Source organism: Peromyscus leucopus, chromosome 8b (genome assembly GCF_004664715.2).
Source record: "Peromyscus leucopus breed LL Stock chromosome 8b, UCI_PerLeu_2.1, whole genome shotgun sequence".
NCBI classification, from domain to species: Eukaryota; Metazoa; Chordata; class Mammalia; order Rodentia; family Cricetidae; genus Peromyscus; species Peromyscus leucopus.
In genome coordinates this window covers 105,854,532-105,874,506 of record NC_051086.1, presented here as the reverse complement: position 1 = coordinate 105,874,506, position 19,975 = coordinate 105,854,532, and the positions used below count along the sequence as shown (strand labels likewise).

Genomic DNA, 19,975 nt, shown 5'->3' with positions numbered 1-19,975 from the left:
AGGTTTAGTTAAGTTTCCTTCATGGCTTTGTGAGAGTCGGAGCCAGAGGGAACCGATTTCCCTCCGGCTACGGCCTTTGCAGCCTAGGCCTGACTGCTGCTGGTAGCAGCATAGTTGCAGTTGCTGAGTCAGACAGCTGTGGCTTAAAAGGCAGCAGCCACTTAAATAAACAACAGTTGACTCCTGAGAGTTGTCCTCTGACCTCCACATGTGTACCATGTCATGTGTGCACCCAAACTCCTAAACATACACAAAATAAAAGTAAAATTAATAATGAAGACAAAACAACAACAAAGTGTTTGCTGTGACTGACTGCTTAACCAGGAGAGGGAGAGAGGAGGGAACATAGGGAGACAAACCCAGTTTGTTAGGAGTTCGCTACACATTGGACCACAGGCTCCAGGCCACTGGAGGCAGCAACACCTCCTTACTGTGTTCTTTATACAACAGTGTGGTGCCATCTCTCCAGGAATGAGCATCAGAACCCTGTGTGACAAGAATTAAGACACTTCTGGCAGACATGAAAGAAAAATGACACACAGTTGGGTAAAAAAGCAATGTTTGAGGCAGGATTATGGCAAACACCTGTAATCCCCGTACTCAGGATCCTGATGCAGGATCATGAGTTTGTAGCTGCCTGAACTACATAGGAAGACCTTGTTTCAAAAAGAAAAATAAATTGAAGAAAACCCATAATTGGATTCTCTCATGTGATTAACTGATGACCAGTAAGATGGCCCCAGGATTGGGACCCTTCTGTCTTTAATAACTGAACCACTTAAATCACCAGGCGATCCCAGCCAGAGACACTCAGAACTGCAGAAATTTCTAGATGGGTCATTCACATGAAGAAGACAATGGCCACTCAGTGTCCCTTGATGAGGTACATGGGGGTCTTATCCTGTTTTGTTCCCTCTGTGCAGAGCATGCAGGTGCTGAGGTGTGACACTATCTCACACTAGCAGATCAGACATATGGAATGGTACATGGATCCCTTTCAACTTCCAGGGCATTGTGTCAATCAGATAACACACAACTATTCAACACAGGGTTCTTTCTTACTTAAAACCCTGTGCACTTGCACAAGGGTTACAGAGACTGTGACCATGTGACTCGGAAAGAACAAAACCCACTGTGCCCCACCCCATTTTTATGGGACCACAAGCCCCTGAAGCCAGAAGTGGGTGAGAAGGTTGTTCTATCAAGACCCACTGAGGAAGGTTGTACAGGGCCTCCACTGAACACTGACCACTGGGACTGGAGAGCTGGCTTAAGCGGAAAGAGCGCTGGTTACTCTTCTAGGGGACCTGCGTTCAATTCCCAGCATCAACTCCAGCTTCAGGAGACCTGATGCTCTCTTCTGGCTGCTGCAAGTACTAGGCATGAGGGCAGTATATGGAGGGAAAATCATACACATAAAATAATAAAAATTAAAACAAAAACTTTATTCAACAGAAACATTCAAAAGGAGCATGAATAAAAACAAAGAGCATAAACACTCTGTACAGTTACCCCTGAAACCAGGTCTCATGACCCCAAAGACAGGATCTAACTACATAACATGCCAGGGCAACCAGTGCCTCAGAGTCCATGCACATACTAGTACAAAATCTGTGACCTGTCCCCCACAACACCCAATACACAACACTCCACCTACACACACAGTTAGGCCTCACCTTCCAAACACTGGTCACCTGAGGACAACTAAACTCCTGATGTAAATATGCCAGACTTCCCTCTGAGGCCCCTAAGCCCCTATGCTGTTCTAGATGCTCCCCTCAAATCCTAGACCAACAGTTCCCCTGCTACTCAGAACAGGTAACCTCTGGCTCTTCATATTCCCTGGGGCCCTGGGGCAATGGGGGCTGCCTAAGCATCAATGCCTTGGTTATTCGAGATCGAGGAAGTCCGGGTCACTCGGGTCACTCGGGTCACTCAGGTCACTCGGGTCACTCGAGTCACTCGGGCTCCAATCAAGTGGAACTTCTCTGACAGGGAGCCCCTCCCCTGGTTCCCTGCTCCAGGCCTCCGGGGTGCTATTGTGCCAGGGCAGGTAGGAGTGCACCTTGAAGCCTCCCTTCCGCAGGCTGTAGTCAGCGGGCACCAGCTCCACCTCCGGATCTGAGGACTCCAGGATGCTCAGCTTCCAGCGGTTCAGGTCCTGCTGTTCAGGTGCATTCTGTAGCTGGACCAGCGTCACCTCACCAGGATCCAGCAACACCAGCCAGCGCTTAACCCGGGTCCTCACTGCCCAGAGAGGAGTCATTGACATCAGGTACCAGATGGCATCAAAACTATTCAGCAGTAAGAAGAAATTCAGGTCTATCAACCAGGATTCTGCTTCCCATGGATCCATGGGCCAGATGTGGCTCAACTCCAACAATACAGGTTGCCCAGGAAATGGGCCTTCATTGAAAACATCCCACCAGGACATAGGAGGGATGAGGAGCTCGTGGTGGCAGTATTCAAAGATATCTAACCTCCAGTGAAAGGCCTGGGTCCATTCAGTATCCTCGGGGTCCAGGTCCAGGGGTACAGCTTCCTGAGGCCCCAGCTCAGTGGGCACAGGCTGGGGTTCCATTGCTACAGGGCTTGGTGTCAGGATCTCAGACCCTCTACGTTCAGAGTCAGTCTGTGGACAAGATTCCTGGCTCTGTAGCAAGGCAGGTTCCAACTCCATGCACTCCTCCGGCTCAGATCCTGCCTCCGAGAGTTCCACGGACTCAGCATCCCAATTTTCCTCTTCCCACTCTCCCATCTCTACCTTGTATTTAACTAACAGAAAACCTGCCTTGAAGCAAGCAAAGCAAATCATCACCTGGTCTTCGTGGACAAGCTGGTAGAGCCAGGCCTCACAGAGCTGGGACATGCCCTTGTCTGCATGGTAAACGCTGACTGGGGGACACATGGCCCAGAAGCCTGCCGGTAGCTGGTTGGACAGAGAGAGGAAGACTTGCTTGGCAGTCTCAGGAGGTCAGGTCTACAGGATCTGGGGACCGTGCGATGTTAGGGACATGCGGGAAAAGCCGAGAATGAGAGAAACAGGAGAAGACGGGGTGCAACAGGACGCCTGGGGTGTTTGGGGCTCCAGGACACGGGGTGGGGGTGCAAGAACCGGGTGCCAATTCAATGAATACCTCCTTGGAGAAGTGGACAGACTTGAGATAGCGGAAACTTCTCCGGCTTCACACTTGCTCCAGTGTCTGGGGAGCTAGAAAGGCAAAGAAAATGAGGCTTGGCGCCCCGTGCTGGGCAGGCGGCGGAGCCCACTCGGGGAGGAGTGTTGGGGCGCACTGCTCACCCTGAGCGGACTGGGGCCCCCTCACCGCACCCCCAGCTTCAGCAGCTTCCTCAGGGCTCACTGCACCAACTCACACGTGGGCCTGGCTACCAACTGAAGGAGGCCGAGAAGCCTGAGCCAGGCTCTCACGCTGCCCCCGCACCCCCACCCAGACCCCTCACCCGGTGCAGGCCTTCCCACCCAGCCAGTCCCAGACGCCCTCAACTGCGTTTTAAACACGTCTCCCCCTCTCCGGTCTTTTTGTTCTTAAACAGTCTTGAAGAATTCTTGGTAGAGTTTATTTCTAGAGGGTTTGAGACTCGGAGAGAAACCAAGCAGAAGATACAAGGTTTCCAGTGGCCTCTCCGGAGCTCAGCCCTCACTGCACAGAGATCTGTTTGTTCATCTGCGAGCGGCACCGCCGGTGTCCCCTCCTCTAGGAGGTGCTCGCAGTCCATTCCCGACATCCAGTCTGGACACGGGTATGATGCTGTGTCCTACCATCACAGGGCCACGGGGAGCAGTCTCTCTACAGATGCCCTTGGCCCCTGTCCCCAGGCCCTCCAGTCACCGACATGACCTCTGCACCCATTTCATCCTATCCAGAATGTCACAAGGCTGACCGGCCTTGAGCAACAAGAAACTATCTCAGTTTTCCTTCCTTGGGAACATTGGCTAGGTTTCCTGGGTGCCCTGGGGCAGCAGGAAGCAAGTTTGTCCCCAGGGTTCAGTAATTCTCCATTAACTGGGTATACCTCTGTTTATCCACTCACCTCCTGAAAAATATCTTGTCGCTCTCTGGGATTTTTACAAGTAAAGTTGCTATGTTCAGTTGTGAGCTTGACAGTTACCTGGAACTCTTCACTGGCTCTCCGTAGTCTTCTCTCCTTATCCTCTCCTCTCTCCCCTATGAACCTTGTGTCTGTGGGCTCTTGAACTGCTCAGCTGTGTCCTCTTCAGCTCTCACTAGCCAGCTGTCTCTCCTTGCTCTCGCCTTTTGGCCTTACTGGTCAACAGTCAACACCTGTGGGGTTGACTGAGTTATGTCCCCCCATACGATGGGGTATCTGAACACTTGATTCCCAGTTGGTGGGGCTGCTTTGGGGACTTTTAGGTAGCGCAGGTTTACTGGAGGAAGTGTGTCACTGGCAGTGGCCTTTGAGAGTGTTGGGCCCCACAAGGCCCGGGCGTGAGGCCCAATGTAACTTCCAGAGCCTAGCTCGAGTTTGGTGACCTGTCCTGGAACATGACTTCCGCGTACCTGATCTAGAATTGGCCTCTGCCTAGTAACTGCTGAGATGGCATCATCTCATTGGCCCGCTGTCCTCGCCCCATCCCCCCATCACTCCAACCTATATAAGTTCACTCCTGATACAATAAAGCGAGTTCCTGCTTCGACAAGACCCCCGGCTCAGTGTGTTTCTCTCTGTTGGACAGGAAGGTGTGGGGGGCGCCTGACACTCATCATCCCGCTCAGCCCCAGGGAGAGACCGGCTGGACCTGTCGGTCAGACCGACAGAGTTCATAGCTCCACCTGCTTCCAGTTCACTTGCTTTCTCGTCTTCATGGTTGTGGTTGGAGATGTGATCTCTCACCTACCTGTCCTGGCCACTGTTGCCATGCCTCTTCTGTCATTATGGTCTATCCCTTGAGAACCATAAACCAAAATCATTGGTTTTTTTCTTTTGCAGATGACTTTGACCATGATACTTAATCACAGCAACCAAAAAGTTAACATACCACTGCTGCCATTCCCCTGCCTCTGTGCTGCTTTCCTGCTACCAACTCAGCCTGCACTACTAAAAGTAGGGAAGAAAGGCCCACTCACAAGATGCTTTGAAAAGATGGGAATTCGCTTAGTTGTTAAAACACTTGCTTTGCAAGCATCAGCCCCCAGAACCCATGCCAAAATCTGTGGTGGCAAGTGCTTTAATCCCAACACTGGGGGGTGGGCGGCAAAGACAGGATCTCTGGGGTTCATGTCTGCCTCAATCAGCAATCTCCATGTTCAAAACAGAACCTGTCTCAAAACAGAACTCGGAGAATGATGAAAACACCTGATGTTGGCTTCTGGCCTCCCTACTGTAGGGTCCTTAGATCATTCCAAATGACCAGAAGACACCTGATACACAATTGCAGAAAGCAGCTTTATTCTTGAGAAAAGACCAGTATGCTGGGGCCTGCCCAAAATGGTTTTGACCCTGGGGTCAGGGTAAAGCAGCCCCTTTTAAGCCTGCTTAGGGGAATTCCAGCTGTGATTAAGTGTACTTTGAAGTGATTGGGTATAGATTCCTACTGATACAGGAATCATTTTATGATTGGCTCATGACATTTGGTTAGCAACTGTGATTGTGGTGTCAGGGGTCTGTCTGCTGTGTCAGGGGTCTCTCTGACTGAAAATAGCAAGAACAGCTCCTGCTTGTGGCCGGATAGGACTCTGATTGGCTACTAGATTGGACATATTTCCTGAGGGTCTGGTTGAAGCTACACATGAGTCAACATAGGATGGTGGGGTAATATGGGGCAGAGGTCTTAGCTAACTGGCCCCTAGGGGAAAAAAAAAACTGGTCCTGGTCCCTTCACCTAAATATATGTGAACACACATACATGGACATGCAAACATATATATATACACAAATCAATAAAAAATTTTAAAAGCTGAATGTAGCAATATATGCCTTTAGTTCCAGCATTTGGGAGTCATGTCTGGGTCTCTGTTACTTTGAGACAAGTCTGGTCTACATTGCAAGTTCCAGGTTATCTGAGAGAGAGAGAGAGAGAGAGAGAGAGAGAGAGAGAGAGAGAGAGAGAGACCTTTTATTCACCCCAGTACTGTAATATCAAAAGAGACACAAAGCAGGGTATCACCCCAGCTAGCTCTTTAAATAAGCCTAAACAGCCTGTTTATATAGCCAGAGAAGAGGTGTTTGAACTAATCCCAGCTCATTTCATATGCTAATGAAAGTTTATGTTTCAACCCATCATAGTACACCTCACATACAAATGAGGGTTTGTGTTTTCACCAATCATATCCTCGTCTTTGGGCACCAATCCCAGCAGCCCCTCTGCTAGACCATCCAAGGAAGTGCTTCTCCCCTGGCTTACAGAATGGTTACAGTCATATGTAGAGTTCACCAAGGCTTGTGAGAGCAAAAAGTCCTTTACAAATGGTTGGAAATAGTCCATGCTAAAGCTGCACCTTGAGGAGCCAAGCTACCAGCTTTGATTCATCGCAGTTTTTTTCAAGGCCTTTATACTGTCGTAAGTGTAGTTTGGCTGGCTATTTGATTGACAGTCCTTTGGCTTAAAGCAGCCAGTATCCAATAGCTGCAAATTAGGTAGTGAAATTACCTACCCCACCACCGAACATCTTCATTTATTTAGAGGAAAATGAACATCACAGGCAGAGCTTACAGTAAAGAACTTGATGATCCTATCATCAACACTAACTTTTATCTACTTATTTATTTGTTTGTTTTTCAAGACAGGGTTTCTCTGTGTAGTTTTGGAGCCTGTCTTGGAAGTCTCTCTATAGACCAGGCTGGCCTCAAACTCACAGAGATCTGCCTGCCTCTGCCCCTCGAGTGCTGGAATTAAAGGCGTGTGCCACCACCACCTGGCAACGCCACTACTTCCTGCTAACACTAACTTTTAAAGGGTTTTTAACAATGTTTAACACCTTCCAAGTTCTTCAGGGAGAGATGGCTCCCCCTGTCTTGGAACCTGAAGTTCACAGTATTAATTTCCTTTATACTCTATTCTTAGATTTCTCTCTCTCTCTCTCTCTCATGATGAGCTCCATGTGTCCTAGGCTGGCTTCCAATACATTGTGTAGACCTTGAATTCCTGATTCTCTTGTCTCTTGAGCCCCTGGTATGATACACACAGACCACCATGCCCGTTTATTTAGTGCTGGGGATGAACCTGGAGCCTTGTGCACACTAGACAAACATTCTACCAATTAAGCTACATCCCAACCCCTCATACTTAGATGTTTTTGTTGACTTGCTTCTTGTCTTAGTCTGCCTGGCTGTAAGAACAAAATATCAAGGCTGGGCAGCTTAAAGGACAGATGCATTTTGTTACTGCTCTGCAGGTGGGGGCCAAGGTCAGGGTGCTATGAGACAGACCAGAGGGACCTGCCTCCCCTGGGGCACTGAAGAAGATTAAACACTAGCAAACCTAGGTCAATACAACTAAGTATTGTTAACCACTATTAAAATTGTTAGTTATGTGCAGAGCTTTCTCTGAGTTTGTTATGGTTTTGGATATTAAGTGCTTTCTACAAGCAGTTTAAATTGCCAAGAGCAGCAGACATTTGACAGAGCCCTCCCTTGGGCATGGCAGGCTTGATTGGGCCCTTTACTAGAAACCTGACTGGACTACCCTCCTGTCAGCCTGGCTGTTTTAGACATAGTCACTCTGAGGACAGACCAGCTGCTGCAGAGGACCACCACAATACCAGCTGAAGACATGCTCTGGTCACAGTATCTCCAGACAGCCTGCTCTAGTCTAGGAAAGCAACACCTCAGCTAGACAAGCTTGTGTCCAATGCATGCTCCTGAAGCTGTTCTCACTTTGGAGAGTGAGAGAAATACCACAACTTCATTTGATGACCCCAGAGAAGGCATGGAGCTGATAAAGACCAGCATCCTTTATTTAACGCCTTTGCCATATCCCTCCTTCCCATATAAACAGGCTGCGTTGCTTAATTTTAAAGTCAGGTAGGAGACACTTCCTGTGCTTTCCCTGATGGTTCAACACAAATGTAACTGTACAGCTCTGAAGAGAAAGATTTCACCAATTGAAGTGTTGCAGCTCTGAGGGGAAAGTCTGTGGAGACCCACAGAGGTTTCCTAGTGAGAACTTACTCGGGGTCCAAGGATCTGAGCTTGCTTTACCCAGCAGTGCTGCATGAGTGGATGATTTGACCACTGGTGTGGTTACCAGGTGTTTGGAAAGGTCTATACTTGACTGTGTGGTGTGCTTTGCTAGCAAGGGGGAAGACTTTTGCCCCACCCCTTGGCATTGTTATAAAAAGCCCTTTTGAATAATTGGAAAAGGCCGTTGTGTATTGACCCAGGTTCTCCCGAAGCTATCCTGTGTTTCTTTCTCCTCTTCACTATCTTTCTATCTAATTTTTATTTATTTATTTATTTATTTATTTTATTTATTTATTTATTTATTTATTTTGGTTTTTGGTTTTTGATTTTTTGAGACAGGGTTTCTCTGTGTAGCTTTGCGCCTTTCCTGGAACTCACTTGGTAGTCCAGGCTGGCCTCGAACTCACAGAGATTCGCCTGCCTCTGCCTCCCGAGTGCTGGGATTAAAGACGTGAACCACCATCGCTCAGCCTAATATTTTTCTTATCGGCCTTATATTTTCTTGAAACGCCAGGTGGTGGCGGCGGCGGCGCTCGCCTTTAATCCCAGCACTTGGGAGGCAGAGCCAGGTGGATCTCTGTGAGTTTGAGGCCAGTTTGGTCTACAGAGAGAGTTCCAGGACAGGCACCAAAACTACACAGAGAAATCCTGTCTCAAAAAACCAAAAACAACAAACAAACAAACAAACAAAAAACAAAATCCAAAACAAACAAACAAAAAACCCCAAAACAAACAAACAAAAAAACCCTTGAAAAGGTGGGAGCTGGCCTCCCACAAAAGTATCCTGGCAGTCAGGAGCCAAGGAATACCACAAAGTCACACTGAACAACAAAACCTCAAACAAGAGATTTGTTGGGAGAGATACAAAAGAGCAAGAAGCATCAGGGAACTGAGCAGTCCGCAAGTTTTATATCGGATTTCTTGGGGGCGGAGATTTCCAAGGTGGGGGTTGGTGGGAGTTGGTAGTTTTTCAAACCTGGAAATGAGCTGGACCTTTCATCCCACTACAGGGTCCAACAAAATGCCTCTCTTCAGTGATATTTGTGAGTGTTCATGTGTCACTTGGTCTTTTCTTGCTCTCTTCTGAACTTTGTCAAGTCAAGCTTTCACGAGGGAAATCCTCAGGCGTGCTGATTAGCCCCTCTGCTCACGTGGTTAGACAGAGAGTGCATTCAATCTTCATTTCTGTGGCTGTGATAAAATATCCCGACAGTTGGCAATTTTGGGGAAAAGGGGGTTATTTGGTTCACAATTCCAGGTCACAGTCCATAGATTTTTTTTTTTTTTTTAGAAATAAAGGCAGGAACTGAATCAGCGAGTCACGTTACATCCCTAGTCGAAAGCAAAGAGAATAAATGTGGAGTTCCTTGCGTGTAGCTAGTTTTCTCCACTCTTGTACAGTTTGAGGCTCCCTGCCTCGGAGGCAATACTGTTATGGGTTTGGGGTCGTTCAGAGATTCACCAGTCTGATTATTAATGCATTTTAACAAAGAAGAGGATTTTCTTCATATACTGGCTCCAGGTCTATGTAGCACTAGCCCCATTATTAAAGGCAAAGAACATAGTTACCTTGTGTTTACAGGCAAGCAGAAGGTCATCTTGAGCAAAACAAGCTTTTGTTTACAGAAGCAAAAACAGCAGTTAACCCGACAACCTATAGTACCTTGCATAAACAACAGTTTTGTTAAAATTGTACAAGACCAGACAACTATGAAAACAATACTTAACAGCCCTTAACATTTGAAAGTCCAATTTTGCTTTATAGTTCTCTTAAGCACAGTAATTTTTAAACTTTTTGAAGGGATTCTGGCCACCTCCAGTGTGGCGAGCATAGCTCTGACAGGCCTTGCCCTTCTCCCCTTTCCCTCTGCTTTGCTAAAACACACACACACACACACACACACACACAAACCTGTTAGATTACATCTCTAGTCACCAAGGTCTGTTCCAGTATTTGAACATTTTCCTATGCTTCCTTAGGCTGACTGCCAAAGTCCAGCAATCAAAAGCCCCTTTTGGTTCACCTAATTAACATGCCCAATCAAAATACACCACCACACCCTAGCCCATTCTAACACAGACCTCCCCTTCTTATCCTCTTAAAAATTACACCTGCAAGACCGTTTGCTGCTGTTTTCTCCCTGAGTCAGAGGCAGCCACTTTTCTTTCCCACTTAATGGAGGATCTCTCTGTGAAAACAGGTGTTTGGATGTGGTTTGTGCCTAATCCACGGGTGGGAGGAAGCCTTTGCTGTGTACACACACGTCGGGGTGGGGGTGGGGAGGTGGAGTGTCTCTTCCATTTATAACCCTGCAAGTAGATTTCTTCCCCACTTCCTCATTGGTTGATTGGTCAGGAGGCTACAGTCTTAAACATCATCTGCAATTTACGTAATTTACATTTAATTTTTTTCCAATGAAAAGCATAGGTAGGTTTATCTCTATATTTTATGTCCTGTTGATTTGAAGTGTTTTGTGGTGCATGACCTTCTTATATCAGCAGGTTGTTAGACAAGCGTGGCTATTAATAGTTTCTTTCTTTCTTTCTTCCTTCCTTTCTTTCTTTCTTCTTTTTTAATTTGTAGAGCTGGAGAGATGGCTCAGCAATTAAGAGTGTTGACTGTTCTGCTAGAGGACCCGGGTTCAATTCCTAGCACTGCCTCCCACAAATTATTTGCTTACTTTTATTTTATTTGTTTTTTTTTAAAGGAATATTAGAATTTTTTTAAAGATTTATTTATTATGTATACAGTGTTCTGCTTGCACATATCCCTTCAGGCTGGAAGAGGGCACCAGATCTCATTACAGATGGTTGTGAGCCACCATTTTATTTGTATAGGTGTCTACATATATATCTGTGCATTGCATGCACTCAGTGCCTGTGGTGACCAGCAGAGGGCACTGGATCCCTGGAACTAGAGTTACAGACTGCTGTAAGCCACCTTGGAGATGCTAGGGACTGAGCCCTAGCCTCTGAAAGAGCAACTAGTGCTCTTAAGTGCTGAACCATCTCTCCAGCCTAGTAATGTTATATTCTAATTTCTAATTTGATGGAAGCTAGTCTAGCAGGTGTTAGCAGAGCTCCATGTTTTCAACTCATCTGGGGCTGGATCTAAACTGACTCAACATGTATTGAAAAGAAACTTTTTTTAAAAATTATTGCTATTATTTTTAAGTGTGTGTGTGTGTGTGTGTGTGTGTGTGTGTGTGTGTGTGTGTGTGTGTGTGTGTGTGTGTTGTCTGTTTGGGGAGTATGTACACATGAGTGCCATGCCCTGGGAGGCCAAGAGGCCTAGGATCCCTGGGCCTGGAATTACAGGCAGCTCTGAGCTGGCATGTGGGTGCTGGGATCCTTTGGAAGAGGTGCAAGTGTTTTTAGCTACTGAGACATCCCCAGCCTGAAAATGGACCATTTTTTAAAATTTCAATTTTATTTATTTATTTATTGTTTTGTCTTTTTTTTTTTTTTAAATTATTGTTGTTGTTTTTGAGACAGGGTTTCTCTGTGTATCCCTGGCTGTCCTGGAATTTGCTCTGTAACCAAGGCCTCTGAGCTGGTTTGGTTGGTCTCTGCTTGAGAGGCTCTGCCAAGACTCCACAGGGAAGTAGCCTATGGGCATGACACAGGCTTTCTGGAGGAGCCCAGGTCTCACGCTCCTCTGAACTCAGGATCTCTGAAAGAGCAGCCAGTGCTCTTAACTGCTGAACTCTTTCTCCATCCCCCATGCTCCTCTGAAGAAGCTACTGGGCTCTGAACCAATTCCCTGAGCTAGAAGTTGGAGGAGAGGGCATTCCCTATATCTTGGGAGGACATAATAGCTGTAGCAACTTGCAAAGACAGGGAAATTTCTAGTGTTCCACCAGGTCACAGCTATCCCGAATATGTAGGACATACCCCAGTTGGTGCTGGCAAAGTTACTTTCATAGAACAGCAAAGCTCCATGGGTGACGCTGTCAGTGACCCAGTGTCTTTCCAGCTCTTTAGAGATGCAGTTGTGAGAAGAATTTAATGTGATGCTCACTAGGATTAGAGCGGGGCCTGGAAAGTCAACAAGGAAGGGTGTTTAGTGAACTCCGGGGTCCACCCAGAAGCCTCTGACTAACTGAGGCTGGCTAGCTGGGGGTCTTGGCAGGGACCTGCCTCTTGAGGTTTGGCCTCCTGCTGGTCTGGGGAGATGAGGAGGTTCCTAAGACTTCAACCCTTTGCTTCTGTGTGTGTCTTAGCTCACAGCCAGACCCAGGCATACTGCAGTTATGTCCATCAACTCAGGCCAGCATCCAGGCTTTCTGAGCTAGCTGGAATTTTTTTTTTCTGAGGTAGCAGGGATTTGCCTGCAACAGGCTGGGAAGTGTAGGTGTTTATGGCTCTTCTGTCTTTCACCTGGAGGACTCCACACAAGTCACTCTCCTGTTAGGAATTCCAAATGACAGTTCACTGGTGTTTGCACAGTGTGATGCTTGCAGTTGGCAGCCCTTGAGCCACATACAGAAACCCACACATACCTAGTTCTGGTGCAGAAAACCCAGCAAGGTTTCCTGGTCGGCAGTGTCTGTTGTAACAAGACTGTGTTTCTCTTCATTAGTCCCTGGGTGTCTCATCTTATAATTTTTTAGTTTACTGGGATGTTTTACATGAGAGATATTTTCTGTACCCTCAGCTGGGCTTTGTACCATCTCTGTTTCTTCTTCCATTTTAAGTGATTTAAGTTTCCACAGTGGCAGGATGTAAGCTGTCAGAAGAACCTCCCCTCCCCGTGTTAGAAAAGAAATTTTAGCAAGACTGCTTTTTAAAACCAAAGTCAACACTTGGGAAATAGAGACAGGAGGATCAAAATTTCAGGGCTCTGTAAGCACATATATACATAAAAATAAAAAAAGATGGCCGGGCGGTGGTGGCGCACGCCTTTAATCCCAGCACTCGGGAGGCAGAGCTAGGCGGATCTCTGTGAGTTCAAGGCCAGCCTGGACTACCAAGTGAGTTCCAGGAAAAGGTGCAAAACTACACAGAGAAACCCTGTCTCGAAAAACCAAAAATAAATAAATAAATAAATAAATAAATAATAAAAATTAAAAAGATGAACCTTTGAAAAAAAGTTTACAGCTAGCCTCAGCTGCTTAGCAAGTTTGAAACCAGTTTGAACTATATGAGACTCTGTCTCAAAAGACATAAACAACCAAAAACAAACAGAATAGAGTATTTGGAATTATTTGTTATTACTGGATAGTAAAGTGTAGCATAAAAGATGTTACAACAGTACTAAGAAGGGTGAGGGCTGATAGGCCAGGGCAGTAGATGTCTGGCTTCCCACATCAACCATGATCCACAAAGGCAGTACATAGCAGTAAGGTCAATGCTCAGCCACACCAGGAGGATGGTCTGATTAGCTACCTCTGATTCTGGCTGCCATCATCTCTCAGTCCAAGAGGAGCCTGTGTGGAAAGGTGGATTGTTCAATAAACGGCATTCTGATGAATTTAGAAGAAAAAATCGAGTTGGACTCTGCCCCACCAGAAAAAACCTAATTAAGTCCAAGTGGATCAAACACATAAATAAGCAAAATGCAGCTGATGAAATGCTACAGACAATAGGAACCAGAACCACTTCACTCAAGGTGGGGAAGAAGAGCTTCTGTAAAGCTTCAAGCCACATCAGTAAACAAGAAGGTTCTGAAGGGCATGACCACGCAGAATGTTAACTTCTGCGTGAAAAGCCCCACTGCCTGCACATCTGTGCAGAAGTGGCTGTGACAGCTTGGACGTCGACAGTCTGCAAAGAAGACGGTCTCGCTCAGAAGAGACGGGACAAGCAGAGGCTTTTGCCTTTGCCAAGCTTAAGCACTTGGTACTCAACTCCTGGATACGTCATCAGATCTTGGAGGAATTCTTAGCTAGGGAGGCTGTGGGGTGGACAACTGTCAGAACCTGAGGGAACTGCAGCCCTTTGTTGGACAGTAAACTGGTGCCCAGTATCTCCAAGGGAGCCTCTGGCTTTGCCACCTGACTGTACGATCTCTTTGCCTCTGTGTCTGGGGCTAAGAGTTTGCAGAGGTCCCAGCTCTCAACCCGGGCCCACTAGGGTTATTGTGGAGACACCCCAATAGGTGTCTCCTAGAACGCCTAGGGTGTTCTGCCAGGCCAGGAAGCTGACCTCACAGTACCCAGGGTCTTTTCATGCTCATTTCTTTTTACTTTGACCTGTAACTGCTCACTTGGGGTGCCAGCGTGTGGCTGCAGGTGAAGCTCTAGCCAGGCTGTGGGGGCCTTTGAAAGTTTACCTTTTTGATCTCTGTCCACTGACAGCCATGAACCATGTAGCCTGTGTTCCACTCAGCCTTGCTCTGTGTTGGATCCTGTAAGCTGGTGGTCACCTCAGGGCTGTCCTGATAGCTTCATTGCTAATGAGCTGAGAGCCTGTTGAGCTGGGTTAGCTGTATAACTTGGGGGTAGTAAGGTGGGAAGCTCTCTTACTACCTAGGACTCCTCATTCCCCACAGAAAATCAGGAATGAAAGGGAACACACTTCTCCACACACCATGGACACTTAAACCATGCAGGACAGCTGCAGTGTGGGCAGGAAGTAGGTGTTTATTCCCCATGCTAGCCAGTCTCACATTAGGGTCCTGGCCCACCTGGCCAGAGAATAAAAGGAAATGAGAATGTAGATGAGAAGTGAATATTCACAGAAGAAATTAATTGTGCATGGAAAATCCAGGAGGAGTCATACTCAGTCATTGATGAGTGCTTACAACATATTGATCATAAACAATGATCAATTGCACTTCTAAATACCAAAAAAAAACCAAATAAATAGGAAGCTGTGTTCTAAAAGATGACATTAGTTAGACAAGTGCATGCTTATAATCCCAGTAACTCAGAAAGTGGAATGTTGGATGCCAGTCTATACTACATAGTGATTCCCTTCTCTAAGTAATTAAAAAACCAAGCCTAGTGGCAAAAGTCCAGGCTTGAAAGTTGGCTCAGTGGTTAAGAGTGTTTGCTGCTCTTCCAGAGGACCAAGTTTGATTCCCAGCACACATATTAGGTGGTCCACAACTTCTTGTAACACTCTCTTCTTGCCTCTGCAAACATCTTCATAAATGTGGCATACACTCTCACAGATACGTAACACCTACACAGACAAATAGACATAAAATAAAAATAGTAAAAAATAAATCATTAAAAATTCAAGGTCAGCATGGGTTTAAAGCCAGCTTGGGCACTGGAATAAGACTCTTGTCTCAAAATAAAAAGTAAAAAGAGGGCTGTTACTGCTCAGTATCAAGGCACTTGCCTAACAGGAACAAAGCTCTAGTTTCATTCTTCAGCACAGCAAAAAAAGGACAAAATTATATCAGAAAATATCAAGTCCTGAGGAATAAATAGAACAAAAGACATTTAAGACTTCTGTGCGAACTGTTGTAAGAACTATTAAGACACTGCAGATCCCTAAATCAATAGAAGGGTAGACATTGGTCTTCTTTAGGAAGACTAGCTATTGGAAAGATATGTGTCATTGACTAGTTGATCTGTGGGCTCACTGCAGGATTACTCTAAGTCCCAGCAGGTCTTCTGGTAGAATGTGACAAGCTGTTTCTGAAAGCCGTGGAACCTGCCAAATGCAAGGGATCAGCTTTGGGAGAGGTGAGGCATCTACAGTCAGGCTGGTGTGGCTGCTGGGTGATGTGTTTATAAATTACAACTGCACGTTTTACTCTATGTTTATTACTTTTCATTTAAAAGTAATAAAAAGAATGTGGATATAAAATTTCTCAAATGAACCTCCCCGTGCGCGCGTGTGCACGCGCGCACACACACACACACACACACACACAAACACACAAACAAAACAAAAACAAAAACAAAACCACACACGTAAGCAACAAAATGCAAAAGGGTTGCTTTGCTGGCTCTGAAAAGTTGGGTCATGGACATTTCATGACAGGGGTGTACAAAGACAACAAGGACAAGGCTGAGACTCCAGAGCCAGAGGCAGGCAATGGAAGCCGGTGGCTAAAACTCTCGTTCTTTGCATCCTAGGGCCAAAGAACCCCTCCCTGTCAGCAGCTTACTTGCCCTCTAGATTGCTCTTTGTTCTCACCCTCTCACTCTCTTGATTTCTCCAAATCAAGCCCCATTCCCCTGCACTCTTTCTCTAAACAGAGTTGAGAAGCAAAATGTGCTGTGGCCTTATAGCCCTGCTCCAGCAATGAGAAAACCCAGATCCCTCTGATGCGCATACCCAAAGGCAACTTTAGATTATAATTCTACTCTTTTTTTTAAATTTAATTTAATTTTATTTTACAATACCATTCAGAAAAATATGGAACGCTTCACGAATTTGCGTGTCATCCTTGCGCAGGGGCCATGATAATCTTCTCTGTATCGTTCCAATTTTAGTATATGTGCTGCCGAAGCAAGCACATAATTCTACTCTTAATGTTACCAGTGAGTCCAGTTGTCCCCCTTTGGTTCCTAGTCTCATTGATTAAAAGGACTCAGACTCAGACTTGTGACTATTTTACTAGCGTTTAAGAGAAAATCAACAGGGCAGGCAAGCTGTAAATCTTAGCAGTTGCCAGGAAGAGGGATATGGAGAAGAAAGAGAGGAATGCCATTTTGAGTTAGGGTCCAAGGAAGCAGGCATGCTGGGCAATGAAGGCTGGCAAGTAGCTGTACGGAAGAAAGGAAGGTGGGCTTCAGTAAAAAGGCGAGAAAGCCCAGAGAGACAGTCAAAGCATGATTAGGCTTTTGGCCAGCATCTGAGAAAGAAATAAAGAAAGGAGAGGGAAGAACATGCTTGTTGCTTGACCAAGGGTCTGAGTTCAGAGGGCACGCCATTCCAGTCTCCTATGTCCCAGAAAAAGAATTTTATCAGGGACACCCAACTAGAAACTGTTACAGCCAGGGCTACACAGAAAAACCCTTGCCTAAAAAAAAAGAAAGTAAGAAAGGAAGGAAGGAAGGAAGGAAGGAAGGAAGGAAGGAAGGAAGGAAGGAAGGAAGGAAGGAACCATTAAGGCAAAACACAACCATTGTAGCAAAGAGGATAAGACATTACCTAAAGCACAGTATGAGTGACCATGGCTCAGGAACATAGACTCAGGTCACCCAAATCCCATGTTTCGATGTGGTAACTGTTCAATGAAATTTTTATAGTAACAGAACAAAGACAATCACAGATCAAGGTGCTTTTCAAGTACATTGGTGGGTTAGTAAGTAGGTAGGTTAGTAAGTAGGTGGGTTAGTAAGTAGGTGGGTTAGTAAGTAGGTGGGTTACAACAACCTGGAGAAATCTCAGTCTAGGCCTCAGATGGGGTCTGACACAGCACCAACTTTGCCTTTTGGATGACAGAAACTAGCAGGCTGTATATTCCAAAGGATATATCTAATGGTCACACACCAAGGAGCACAATGGTAGCTGCTAAGGAAGCTAAAGAAAGCCCCAGATAATTTGGCTCTGAACTTGGAACATTCCAACCTCTCTATGGCATTAACGTTCTTACCAGTCAAGCAGCTGTTGTAACCACACCTTCTTTCCAGGAATTCTCACTATTGTTAAGAAAGAAAAAGCAAAATCACTGTGTAGAGTTAATGTGGGCTAGTGAACTGAGGAAAAAGTCCAAGAAGCTCTGATCCATGACATACATAGCCCTTTATCAAACATTTACGTATTACCGACCTCTCCCAAGTTTCTGTATCCTGGACTTTACTTGGGCATACTCTGTTCATTACATGAAGCCCAGGTGAAGCCCAGGTGGGGAATAGTTTCTAGTTTATCTCTACAAACTTGTTTCTTTTATATATTGTTTTATGTTGTTAAAAATATTTATTTTGTTGTGCATGTATGTATGCCTGAGTATATGTATGTGCACCACACACATTCAGGAGCCAGCAGACGTCAGAAGAGGCATTGGATCCCTTGGAACTGGACTTCATGACAGTTGTTAGCTGCTACATGGGTGCTGGGAACTAAACCCAGGTCTTCTTCAAGAACTAGTGTTCTTAATTTTTTTTAGATTTATTATTTTGTATATTATAATATGTATCATATTGTGTATGAATGTTTTGTCTGCATGAATGTATGAGCAATATGTCCATGCCTGGTGCCCATGGAGACCAGAAGAGAGCATTGAATCTCTGGAGACTGGAGTTATGGGTTTGAGTCACCATATGGGTGCTGGAAACTGAACCTGGTCCTCTGTAAGAGCAACAAGTGCCTCTAACTGCTGATCTAACTGTCCAGCATTTTTTATATACTAATTTTTATTTTATTTTATTTATTTACTGACACATTATCTAATATGTTCTTCCATGGCCCCTGCACATAGACTAACTCACATGATGTGGGAATATACCCCCAAACCCATAGGAGCAAGGAATTCCATTTATTTCTTCAGATCTCAAGGTTCTTTCCTTTCAGGGTGCCATCATGGCTGGCTGCAGCTATGATGCTATAGTCTCCTAATAAACTTCTGAAGGGTAGTTCATCCACTGAACCTATAATACCATTTATTATTTATTACACACACCAACTATAGGTTCTAGGATAAGTATCCCTCATTACCTATTGCTGAGAATCTGGGAACAGAAGACTAAACAGTTTGTTTTGGGGTTGGACAGAGACTCAGTGGGTAGGGAGGCACCAGGAGGTCAGGACATGGCCATTACCAGTAGAACCAAGACTTTGCATTTCAAAGAGAAGGGCCAGGCATTTTTCCAGCTACAGAGATCACCACTGGGTGTAACATGTCTTCTGTGGGATCAAGGTCATGACCTGGAGTCTGTAGGATCCAGAATCCATCTCTCAGACCTGCCAGCAGCCCAGCACCCTACCCCCACAGTGTTGGAACTCCTGTGAGGTCTTCGAGAAGTGCAAAGAGGAGAAACCAGAAAACATACACCATAAGTGAGAGGACCAGTCTGGGCAAGCTGAAAGAGGGTTAAGACAGGGTGTGGTGGTTTGACAGAAAACAGTCCCCAAAGGCCACTATTAGTCATTGTGGCTTAGTTGGAGTGGGTGTGGCCTTGGAGAAAGTGTGTCACTGTGGAGGTGGGCTTTGTGGTCTCATATATGCTCAAGCCACACCCAGTGTCTCAGACTACTTCCTGTTGCCTATGAGCCATGATGTAAGAATTCTGAGTTCCTCAGTTCCTTCTCTAGCACCATGTCTGCCTATACACTGCCATGTCCCACCATGATGATAAAGGACTAAACCTCTGAAAATGTAAGACACCTCAATTAAATGTTTTTCCTTTGTAAGAGGTGTCATGGTCATGGTGTCTCTTCACAGCAATAGAAACCCTCACTAAGACATAGGGGTACTGGCTTTCAAGGGTCCCCAGCTATTCCAGGGAGCACAAATGCTGACTAAGCCCAGGAGAGGAAAGAAAAAAAAAAAAAGGTCTATGTGAAGACTTTTGAGCACATATTTTGTCTCATTCTCAATTTCAGGGATGTTTATGGGGCAAAGCAGATTCACAAAAATACATTCTGAACTGCCTCCCCTAAATGGTCATTCCAGCAGCTAACTTGTGCATCCCTGGGACGAGGTTCAGAGCCACCCTGGGCTGGTGCCTTTCCCAGTGCATCCGAGAAGCTGACCTAAGCATGGCTAGTGGCACCCAAAGAAACCCTCCAAACCACAAAGTCTTCAAGACCCATGATAGAGGAGGATCCAGCTGGAATCAAAGCCTAATAAAAATGAAAAGTGTGTTTAGACAATTGGGTGAATCATCAAAGAGAAAGAACCATATTGAAATCTATTATAATAATTGAAACCAGGAAAGAGATAGTGAATGTTCTGATTCTGAGC

At 45.7% G+C, this 19,975-nt stretch overlaps 1 protein-coding gene and 1 non-coding gene across 2 annotated transcripts; both read right to left on the bottom strand.

Moving 5' to 3' along the window:
• Positions 1–1,465: 1,465 nt before the first annotated feature.
• On the bottom strand, positions 1,466–3,300 carry LOC114703951 (testis-expressed protein 19.2-like). Its single transcript, XM_028884995.2, has 2 exons — positions 3,138–3,300; positions 1,466–2,929 (listed from the first exon to the last, which is right to left on the bottom strand). Exon 2 carries the CDS (start codon positions 2,906–2,908, stop codon positions 1,889–1,891), a length of 1,020 nt encoding a protein of 339 aa, XP_028740828.1. The 5' UTR covers positions 2,909–2,929; positions 3,138–3,300; the 3' UTR covers positions 1,466–1,888.
• Positions 3,301–16,476: 13,176 nt separating this feature from the next.
• Positions 16,477–16,583, bottom strand: LOC114703965. Its single transcript, XR_003736210.1, has one exon. It is a non-coding gene; the product is annotated as a U6 spliceosomal RNA (small nuclear RNA).
• Positions 16,584–19,975: the final 3,392 nt, after the last annotated feature.